This window comes from Ranitomeya variabilis, chromosome 5, assembly GCF_051348905.1.
Source record: "Ranitomeya variabilis isolate aRanVar5 chromosome 5, aRanVar5.hap1, whole genome shotgun sequence".
NCBI classification, from domain to species: Eukaryota; Metazoa; Chordata; class Amphibia; order Anura; family Dendrobatidae; genus Ranitomeya; species Ranitomeya variabilis.
This window is the reverse complement of record NC_135236.1, coordinates 81,642,164-81,654,046: the sequence shown is the minus strand read 5'-3', so window position 1 is coordinate 81,654,046 and position 11,883 is coordinate 81,642,164. Positions and strand designations below refer to the sequence as shown.

General features: G+C 48.4%; 1 protein-coding gene across 3 annotated transcripts in view; it reads left to right on the top strand.

Annotated features, from left to right (window-relative positions):
- PSD4 (pleckstrin and Sec7 domain containing 4) overlaps window positions 1-4,427 on the top strand; it is a 64,068-nt gene extending 59,641 nt beyond the window's left edge. For all 3 annotated transcript variants that reach the window (XM_077262676.1, XM_077262678.1, XM_077262677.1), the window contains exons 14-16: window positions 177-321; window positions 509-652; window positions 2,945-4,427. In XM_077262676.1, the coding sequence (XP_077118791.1) occupies window positions 177-321; window positions 509-652; window positions 2,945-3,196 (541 nt within the window). In that variant the 3' untranslated portion in view covers window positions 3,197-4,427. The remainder of the gene's footprint in view (window positions 1-176; window positions 322-508; window positions 653-2,944) is intronic.
- Window positions 4,428-11,883: the final 7,456 nt, after the last annotated feature.

The window sequence follows — 11,883 nt, the reverse complement described above, 5'->3', positions numbered from 1 at the left end:
TTACCACCCGACTCCTCTCTGATCACAATTTGTGACATCTCTACATGACATGAATTATTTTCTGAAAGTGCAGTTATATAACAAGACGTCGCCAATCAAATGCATGGAAGAAATAAATCCTATTTATTCGTAATCCCCTCCACTAATAACGAAATGTGTCATCTGCCTCTCATTAGGACACCCGAAGAGATGAAATCGTGGATTACCCGTATTAACTTGGTGGCCGCCATGTTTTCGTCACCGCCATTTCCAGCTGCCGTGGGTTCTCAAAGGAAATTTTACAGACCCATCCTCCCCTCCACTCCGTGCAAACTGGACCTGGTAGGTGCTGATGTAAAGCTGTAGCCCATCACTTCGGCATGTTGGCTGCGCACGGCCACCACGGCAACGTCTGAGGGTTCGGCGTCCACATCTATGATTCCACAGTGGTGGATACAGGAACCCGTATTCATCAAGAGATTAGAGTATGGTGGCGAAATACTGACCATGTGTTCTGTCGCCTTCACAGGAAGAGCAGCTTCAGTCCCAAGAATCCTTGATTGACCGGTTTACCGACGACCTGACGGAGCACCAGCGGAATCTCCCAGACTCAAAGAGCAAAACGCGTGAATGGGAAGACTATCACCTGCGCGGAGACTACCTGCGTTTTGAGGTACGGGGGTCGGATTATTATATATCTCACTAGATGGTGGCCCGATTCTAACGCATCGGGTATTCTAGAATATGTATGTACGTCGCCTTAGCGCAGTCACGTAGTATATAGCACAGCCACGTAGTATATAACACAGCCACGTAGTATATAACACAGCCACGTAGTATATAACACAGCCACGTAGTATATAACACAGCCACGTAGTATATAACACAGCCACGTAGTATATAACACAGCCACGTAGTATATAACACAGCCACGTAGTATATAACACAGCCACGTAGTATATAACACAGCCACGTAGTATATAACACAGCCACGTAGTATATAACACAGCCACGTAGTATATAACACAGCCACGTAGTATATAACACAGCCACGTAGTATATAACACAGCCACGTAGTATATAACACAGCCACGTAGTATATAACACAGCCACGTAGTATATAACACAGCCACGTAGTATATAACACAGCCACGTAGTATATAACACAGCCACGTAGTATATAACACAGCCACGTAGTATATAACACAGCCACGTAGTATATAACACAGCCACGTAGTATATAACACAGCCACGTAGTATATAACACAGCCACGTAGTATATAACACAGCCACGTCGTATATAACACAGCCACGTCGTATATAACAGACAGCCACATAGTGTATAGCACAGCCACGTAGTATATAGCACAGCTCACGTAACTGACAGCCACGTAGTATATAGCACAGCCACGTAGTATATAGCACAACCACGTAGTATATAGCACAACCACGTAGTATATAACACTGCCCACGTAGTATATAGCAGCCAGGCAGTATATAACACAGCCCACGTAATATACTACGTGGGCTGTGCTATATATAACACAGGCCACGCAGTATATAGCACAGGCCACGCAGTATATAGCACAGGCCACGCAGTATATAGCACAGGCCACGCAGTATATAGCACAGGCCACGCCGTATATAGCACAGGCCACGCCGTATATAGCACAAGCCACGCAGTATATAGCACAGGCCACGCAGTATATAGCACAGCCCACGCAGTATATTGCAGTGTGGGCAACATATCCCTGTTAAAAAAAATAAATAAAATAAAAAATAGTTATATACTCACCCTCCGGCGTCCAACGAAGCTGTCCCGATGCGCGCGATGCTGCCGCCAGCTTCCGTTTCCAGTGATGCATTGCGAAATTACCCAGATGACTTAGCGGACTCGCGAGAGCATCACTGGGAACGGAAGCTGGCGGCAGCATCGCACGCATCTGTGGACGTCAGAAGGTGAGAATAGCACAATTTTTTTTTTTATTTTTTTTTATTATTATTATTATTTTTAACATTATATCTTTTTACTATTGATGCTGCATAGGCAGCATCAATAGTAAAAAGTTGGTCCGGGATGGGGCGACACACTGGCACTGACTGGAGGGGAGTACGGAGGGGGCACTGACTGGAGGAGTGTAGGGAGGGGCCAATTCGCGGCCAGACTAAGCCTGTCGCTGATTGGTCCCGGCCGTGACCAATCAGCGACGCGGGATTTCCGTTACAGACAGACAGAAAGACAGACAGACAGACAAACAGACGGAAGTACCCCTTAGACGATTATATAGATAGATTACATGTGCGCATGACAGGTTGTCAGATTTCCGACCACTTGAATATAGCATAGAGAAAAGTACATGGTCAGTGATGAGGACAGTTAGGTCGTTCCCATGCCTGACCGTCACTCCCTTTGTTCTCTGCCAAAAAAAAGCGAGTGCAGCGCTCGGCAGCCCCATAGGGAGTGATGGAGCGACGGTCGAGTGTGTGCACTGCGGCTCCATTAAAAAGGGAAGAAAAGCTCCCCGTTGTGCAGTCAGACCCCCCACCCATCAATAAGTTATCACCTACGTGATGGATCGGTGATAACTTGTCATTTAATGTGGATATGTATGTAGATCCTATAACAACACTGATCTCAGAACTTCATCATTTTGGGGATGTTTTCTTCAATTCTGATTAATCAAAATCAAATAAGACTTACTTGATGTGGATTTTTTTTGCGAAACAGCAAATCAAATTTACCTTTTTTATTGCAAAAAATAAAATCCGCCATAAAAATCTGCTCCAGCGCTCACTTACCGCTACAGATTTCCTCCATCGCATGCAGATTAAATCCACCCACGATGCTCGTACCGAATTACTTTCCACCCAAAAAGTCCGGACTGCTGATCCGTTGCTGACCCGACCCTCATGGACGTGCTTGTTCACTCCTGGATTTTTCACTATTTTGTTTTTCTCTCTCTAGAAATTACGGTACGAAACATACGTGAAGCTCTTGGCGTTACGGATGGAGAACGACTGCGAAGATCTCCAGGCCTTAGAGTCTCGCCTTACAGAACCTGACGGAGGACAGGAGAACTCCGGCCTGAAAAGGTCCTACTCCAGCCCCTCGCTGAACCCCGAGAACTCTCCCATGGCGGTGAAGGTGAAACGTAACATCTCCGAGCGTCGGACGTATCGCAGGATTATCCCCAAACGTAATAAAAACTTAGTGTGACCGGAGAGCCCTGCTCAGGACCGACACTGAATGGACCTTCTGCACTTTTCATGGTACCTCTGTATGTGCAGCACAACAGGGAAACCTCTCATCAGCTGCAAGAGGATATGGCGCAAGGTTATGAGCCCAAAAGGAACCCTACGGGATTCCTAATCAGTATTGATTGTATTGTCTGTGTTTAATAATTGGACAAAATGGCTTTTTATAGATCTGTGGATCCATAGGCACTTACCTAGGAGCCAGATCCTCTGCAGGCCTGCCTCATCCTGCACTTACAGCCTTGTGCCACTAGCTGGCACTGTTGCACCACTGAGCCGCCATAGACTTACTGATGACCAGGATTTAGGAGGAGAACGTTCCCCTAACAGAGGAGAGGAGCCAGTTATTAGGTTAGATGCGATGGCGCTCCGTCTTATCTGTTCCGGAGAAAGCTGGGTAGCCAGAATGCTCCTCCTGTTTTAAAAGGGCCATCTGTTATGTGACCACCCCTCTTAAAGTAGTTATCCATTTCTGTAAAGGGTACAGAACCCTTCAGGGACATTTGTTTTCCTTGTTGAATGCATGTATTTTATGCTAAAAAAATCATTTTTTCAATAGAGTTTGGTTAAAAATGTTGCACTGTTCGCCATCTATTGCTGGCTGCAGAATGAGTTTTCTGAGAATCTGTCAGTGAGCTCCTTCTGACTTGGAGTTTCATCAGTATTGTTAAGCTCCTCTCTGCTGATTTATGACCACTGAGCTTTACTGGCTGAGAGGAGCTCTGGAAATAACAGATAAAGGAGTTACAAAACTCTGCTGTCAGAACCAGCTCACTGGCGGACAACCGGTTAACTCATTCTGCAGCCAGCAACAAAAAAAAGCCTGTAAAAGCTAAATGGGGCACACTTTTTAATGAAACCGAACTGCAAAAATAATATTTAGCACAAAACGCATTGCATCTAAAGAGTCCTGGATAAACAGATTGGTGGGGGTCCGACATCCAACACCCTCATCTGTCGGCTGTGGTGGGAGCCGGATGTAAGCAATGTAAGGAGCCGCTCCCGAGTACTGCACCACAGTAAGGGGAATCCAGCTGAGCTGCAGTACCAAGCATGGCCACTAGAGCAGAGCCTGGTGAACAGCAATGCGACCACCAATGTGGCCCTTTAATCAGCCTATCAGTGGGATTGCCAGGAGTTCGGCCCCCCGTAATCTTTATGGATGACCTATTCTAAGTCTTCAGTTTCAAAAACAGATGCCTCCTTTAAGGGGGATGAAAAATAATGGCTGTGCCAGAGACGTCTGTTTTACCCAGCTTTCCTAGAAACGGATAGATTTATGACAAGAAAAGGGGCAATTCAGGGATTTGCTTCTGCCGGTGACTGTTTATAATGAAGCTCTTCATTCCTGTTATTTCTCTTTTAAAGGGATTGTCACATATATGACATCTGTCACCCGTGCCCAAGATGGATGATAAATGTCTGATCACAAGTTCCCCTATATGAATGGAGCAGTACTGAGCATGTGCGACCTGCAGGCAGCCAATGAGGGAGCGTCACACATGCTCAGTACTGCTCCATTCCGATAGGACATCGTGACCAATGGGGCCCCAGCCGATCATACGTGGGACCACCCCTGGAATTTGTATGACTATCGAGGTAGACCACCACAGTGTACGAGGGAGATGACAGCCACGCCTGATGTTGGGTGGTCATGACTCGGTGCTGGACTGATGAAGGCAGTGCCGGCCCCTCCTCGTACAGGTATAATATGTCCATTGCTTTGTTTGGTACTGTATCTTTGTAATGACGATGTGTTCTGTCCTGGTGTATTGCAGGGGGACCTCTCCACTCTCGGCTCACGTCCCCTTGGATCCCCCGACACGTCTGTTTAGCGTATACTTGAACCTCCCATTATATAACTTTTGTATGCTTAATTCTGAAGCAGCTGTTCTTAAGAGAAGTTGTGGTGTTCCTCTGTTATTCCTCCTGGAAATGTAGGACTGAAATGACATTTCCTTCACCGCTAAGGCCTGACCCCTGCAGACCCTCTAGGGATAAGACCCCTATATATGTATATTCTCAATGTATTTATAGGTTTCCAGGAAGAGTAATAGAGGAACAACACGTAGCTGAGTCCGGCTCCTTGGCGAATACGGATCCTTACCAAGTGGATGTGTGGGGACGGCATCCTGCACTTCTTGTTCGGTGCTTTCTGTATATGGCGGTTTGCTGTCGGACCACCTCCTTTTTCTCGGTGCCCTCCGTAGCCATGTTACCTACCTGTATGATTGTATGTGCCCAGTACGGCCCCCCGCAGTCTGTCCCAGGGGCCGCTGGTCACCTGTTTGTTATATTTAACCCTTTCTCTGAGCCTGATCTAAAGCCACGGCCCCCGGTCATCCTGCCAGGTACTGATCGTCAGGTCTTCGTATCCGCAGTGGGGCACAGCCTCATTGACATCCGCATTTTGCACTGGAAAACCAATAAAACCATTGAAATGTTTCCGGGGCGTTATTCTGTGTAATGTCTGTGCTCCCAGATACAGGTGCGGGGGATTTTGCACAAGGTAACCTCCGATACAGACTCCACTCTGCTACATCTCTACCTGGGGCAGGGGGCTGTGTGGGATCAGACATCTTCTGTTATTTAGGAGGAACATCGGGTAATGTGGAGCACAGGAGGTCATCGCCGGGGCATGTACTAGGCTGGCGAGTCCTGAGAAGATGCCGGGAATCCTGTGCTCTGACGTCTGACTGTTTCCCAACCTCTCGAGCAGTTGAAAGGCCGCAGAGAAGAGCCGCCGAATCACACGAGAGAGCACTCGTCTCCTGCCGGATCAGACTGTTCTTTGTATTTCCACTTGTCCCATCGATTGTGCTTTGGGGCGGTCAAGGTGCTTTTTTTTTATTTCTTTATTATTATTTTTTTACATTTTTCTAACATTATCTAGAGAGTGAAAATGCTCAGATTTGGTGTAAAAAAAATAATACAAAAATAAAAATAAAAAATAGAATAAATACATAAAATAAAAAATAAATAATTAAAATAAAAAACTAAATCCTCCAAAATCTTCCTGTAAGAGCAGAAGTCGTTATAGCTGCAAAGGGGGGAACCAATTCCTTTAATGCCTATCAATTTAAAATAAGAGGTCATAAAAGCTGGTGTGGCTGTAATGTGGAGGGGGCACAATACCTTTGTCCATATACTTAGCCCCATTTTACAGAGCTGTGAATAAACAGTTAAGATTGTGGCTCTCTGCAGCCACCACTAGAGGGAGCTAACTGCATACAATGTTGTTATTACATTCATACCGACGCTAGTGTGAAAGTAGCCTTAGTTTTTGGATAAGAAAGTTTACCTTTCCCCTCGTCATTCAGCGAGGTGCTGGTGGAATGGGGTACTTGAATTTCTCTCGCCTACATCTTGACAAATTTCTCCCTACACACAGTATTCAGTGGCTCAAGGGTGAAAGGAGTGTGCACAGATAGATAAAAATTAAAAAAAATATATATAATGTGTACAAAAAAAAAAAAAATATATATATATATATATATATATTCATATAAAAATTTTAAATAATAATAAAAATTACTAAATCCCCTTTTTACAATAAAAATGTGTTTTGGTTTTTTTTTATACAAAGAGAAACAATAATTGGTATCACCTCCCAATGTTCCTATTGACCTGGAAGATAAAAACCATGAGAGTAATTAACCTGCACATTGAGTACCGTAAAAATGGAAAACGATGGCAAAATATTGGTTCATCCCTCTCCCCACACCACCCCAAAAAAATGGAATCAAGAGTTACCCCAGAATAGTTTGCATGGAAATGTCCGTTCGTTCCAAAAAAAAAACCCCTAAGCCATCGCACAGCTCTGTCGACAGAAAAATCGAAAAGTTATGGTTCTCAGAATACGGACAAACAGAAGTGTTATGTTGTGAAAACATAAGGAAACAATAGTCTTTGTCATCCTCGGGGCTTGTCTTGTATTGCCCGTATATTATAGGTCACTATATGGTGGCACATGAAGTGTACATCTACAAAGAAAGAAGTCATCAAAAAGTTCTATGCACCCCAAAATGGTACCAATAAAACCAGATCGATGGAAAATAAGTGGCGACAAAGAAACAAATTGAATTTTTTAACGTTTTTGATTTATTTGAAAATTGTAAAACATAAAAAAAATTGATGTCACCGTAATTGTGCTGTTCAGTAGAATAAAGTGGACTTAATTTATACATCGTGGGAACGCTGAATAAAAAAAATTAAAAAGTGCAGAATTGCTTTTTCCATTCCTCACCCCCTAGAAAAGAATAAGAAAACTTCCGGAAGGTTTTTTTTAAAAAAAATTGTGACATTAAAAATTCTGCAGAATACAAGCTCTCGTATGACTTGTGCTGATAAAAAAATAAAAAGGTACAGCTGGTGGAAGACGGGAATAAAACCACAAATTATTCCTACGTCTCCTTTAGGATGTACATGGGGGGAAAAAACAATCTGATTTCTATCATTGTGCTAGATCCAGTTTTTTTTCTCAAGTGCAAAAAAAAAAAGAAATCCAAGCTACGCAAATAGTCAATAGTGGCCAGATCTCACACACTCGTGTCCGTGGCACCTCAGTCGCAAAGTGTGAACATTTTACCCTGTGGTTTCTAAGTATTTTTCCCATTGATGTCAATGGTGGGGTGAATTTTTCTGAGAATAATAAGGGAAAAAGTTGCAGGAAGGTGGCTTTTATGTGGAATTTGTCTAAAACATTTCTTCCCCGTACAGCGCCACCCTTGTGCGTGGGCGGTGTCTGGTATTGCAGCGCCGTAGCATTTCGGAATCTTGGGTGAGATGAAAGCCGCCGTCCATCTCGATTCCGTACAGAGCGACTGTAGAGGGAAATCTTGGTAGACAAAGGATGTCTTTGTTTTTGAGCAGTGAAGCTTGCTAAGGAGCTTCGGGAGGTGCAGCCATTAGTGATACGATGTTGAGAGAGCTTTCTGGGACTATTACCCGTTCCTGCCATCCGCGCCCGCTCTCATGCCTGCTGGAAAGGTTTGCCATTAGAATAATTGGCGGTATTATGGGATATTCTCCTCTGGCTGTACTATAGAGGGGTCGCGGGGTACGATGTGTCGCGGATTGGCACCATATGTCACAGAACCTTTAATTTAGGCTTGTTCCTCTGGCACGATTGTGAAGGTCTATCATTTACAAGTAGGGCGGGATATTCCCTGTTCTGGGGTAAAGGGTCCCCGAGGGCCCACCCTTTACCACGGAGAGAGGGCGGCCGGAGCAATGATCCTGAAAATTGGCACATCTGTATGATTTGCTTTTTTATTTTCTGCTTCGTGAACTTTTATTTGCAAATCCTAACCCTCCGCTGCCACCCCCCACCTTAACCTCCTTAGCTTTCGCCCCACCTCCCCCCAGAGACCCCTTTTCAGTGACTGATTGTCCACATCCTCCAATGTAATCTGTAATTTGGGTCTTGTAGATGAAGGGGGTGCTGATCGTCCCTTTATGGAGAACAGAAATCGTCGTTGTTCTTAGGTCCGGGCTGCGGAGGGTTAACCTGAAGGTACTTTTATTCCTAACCAGATGAGGGGCAGTGAGCGCAGCAGCAGCGTTTTGGCTCTGTGAATCCGTCCTCCCCATCATGATCCGGGAGGAGGCAGAATATTCAGCATCTTATAAGTGGTGGGGGGCTCGGGGGTAAGGGAGGGGGACGCACTGAATGGTGGGTGTAATGTTTCTGCTTCCTGCTGTTACTGGTTTGATTTATCCCTAATGAGTTCTCAGCACATGAATGATCACAGCTCTCTGAGGAGCCTGCCCCATAATGCCGCATCCTGGGGCTCCCAGACACCTCCCTGTCGCTGGCGGGATGGATATAGCTCCAGCTGCACAGAACAGCTATATACTCTGCCCTAATGTACCGCCACACTACTGTATGCACCTCATGAGGAACTGAGGCTAGCGTACCGCAATACCACTGTTTGTATACAGTACCTAGTGCTAGTGTACCGCAATACCAGTGTATACAGTACCTAGTGCTAGTGTACCGCAATACCACTGTATACAGTACCTAGTGCTAGTGTACCGCAATACCACTGTATACAGTACCTAGTTCTAGTGTACCGCAATACCACTGTTTGTATACAGTACCTAGTGCTAGTGTACCGCAATACCACTGTATACAGTACCTAGTGCTAGTGTACCGCAATACCACTGTATACAGTACCTAGTGCTAGTGTACCGCAATACCAGTGTATACAGTACCTAGTTCTAGTGTACCGCAATACCACTGTTTGTATACAGTACCTAGTGCTAGTGTACCGCAATACCACTGTATACAGTACCTAGTGCTAGTGTACCGCAATACCACTGTATACAGTACCTAGTGCTAGTGTACCGCAATACCACTGTATACAGTACCTAGTGCTAGTGTACCGCAATACCAGTGTATACAGTACCTAGTGCTAGTGTACCGCAATACCAGTGTATACAGTACCTAGTGCTAGTGTACCACAATACCACTGTATACAGTACCTAGTGCTAGTGTACCGCAATACCACTGTTTGTATTGGCAGACGCGGTACTGTATAAGGTGCGCGTCTCTGACTGGGGAGCACCTAGATAGAGCAGCACAGAAAGGTTGTCAGTGCCAGATCCCCCCTGGCATCACTCCCCTTTAGTGATGCACTAATTGGAAGACCCCCGGCCGGCCAGTGGGCACTGGAGGGGAGGGGTCCTACGGCCACTCCTACAGGGGTTAAATCCAGGTGTCCGGCCGGGAACTTTCTCTTTTCCTCCCGGCGGACACCTGGAAGCATTGTCTTTGTCCCTGCATCACTGGAGCTATGTCGGACCCCCTGGTCGAGGCCCTGCTGAAAGGAGTGGAACAGAGAGGTGAGCACTGGCTTCAGGCCGTTCTTACCGATGTCAGGGCTCACCTCTCTGGGCCCTCTCCCGACCTGTCCTTCCTCACCCCTTCACCCCCTGATCCGTCCGCACTCACCCCCCCGATCCGTCCGCACTCACCCCCCCGCCCACGGGTCCCCTTGGTCCGGCCTCGCGCGCCCCTTCGCCCCTGGGTCCACTAGGCCCGGCCTCCATACCCCCTTCACCCCCGGGTCCCCTCGGGTCTGGCTCACCTTCGCTGCCATCCTTAGCACACGGGGGGCCAGAGGTTGGAGCGGCCCAGAACGTTATGCTGTGGCCCAACTCGGCGCCGCTGCAGGCTTCGGGGCTCCCGGCCGCAGAGGGCCCGGGGTCCGCACGGAGGAGGCGGGGCGGGGCCGGGCGTCGCACCCGTCGGAGGGTGGGTGGCATCTCATCAGCGGCGGCGTCTGTGCGGGCCCCTGCAGAGGCGGGGGGTTGCGGTGTGCGGCCAGCTGCTCCGTCCCGGGCTGGTGGAGCTAATCCTGGCAGCGCCGGGCGTTGCGCGGCACCCCCCCTTTCCCTGGCCGATCAGGAGTCGCTGCCGGCGGCGCCGGGGGGAAGGCGATCCGCCCGCTTACCCCGCGCCCCGGAGCGTCTCCAAATAGGGGAGGGGGCGTCCTCGCCGCCTCGCAGCAGCCGGCGGCCTCCGGCTCTCTCGGCGGCGGCCAGGAGCTCTGCAGGGGCTCCGGCCGGGCACTTCCGGTCCCCGCCCCCTGACTTCCGGTCACGAGAGCTCACCAGCAATGGCGACGCGGGCCGGTCCTCCATTACCTTCCCTGCGGGCACACATTCGCCGCCCGCAGGGGGTAATCGGGAGGCTGGCATCAATGCCATGCAGCACCCAGAACGATCTAATCGGTCAAATCTGACCGATCAGTGCGCAGATCCCCCACCAGGCCCGACCTCCAGCATACCCCCGGCAGACGCAGCACTGGTGCCTGCACGGGGGTATCAGGGGTCGGGCAGTACAGGGCAGCTGAGGAGCGCATTGTTCGGTCCGCAAGGACCGATCAAGGCGCTCAACAGCTGCACAACAAAAATTACCGTGAAGTTTTGTTAACGTCACCAAACACGGACACACTCATACCACCCCACAGCGCCCACATGCCCAATAAAAATTATCCAATAGCTGCCGCCCGGTTAAATACCAATAATAGGGCCGAATACGGTGGCCTCCTAACGCCCCCCCTCCTAAGTAGCACTACAGTACCATCTACGGCCAATAATCCCCTTCCGGCTACCGAAAGAATCCCTCCCATGACACCGCATAGTAAGGGCGGACGAAGGCGTAGACGCCGCTCGTCCTCCCAATCTTCCTCCAATAACTCCCGTCGCCATTCGGGCTACCCCTCTAAACGCCCCTCCCGTTACCGACGTAGACGCAGCTCCCATAGGAGCCGCCGCAGATCGCGGGCCTCAGAATGGCTGTCATCAGCAACATCTGAGTGGTCCGATGTATCGCAGAGCCCGGATAGGAGTCATCGGGCACGGGACAAGACTTCAAAATCACGCGCACCCTCTAGGGCTTTCAGCCGGGAAGTACAATCCCCCACGGCTTCCAGCCACAACAACAACAACCGTGCGGGCGCCGAAGACAGAGCCACTAATCCGCCACTATGTGGTTGTAATCGGGCTCCAACGCACGATACGCAGGGCATCGGCCAGCACATCGGCCAGTCCCACGCTGTAGCGGGAGCCAGAGTTTCCCCGTCCTGCGACATCACCCCGTCTACATCTGCAGGGGTTCCTCCAGGATCGGAGTACACTCGT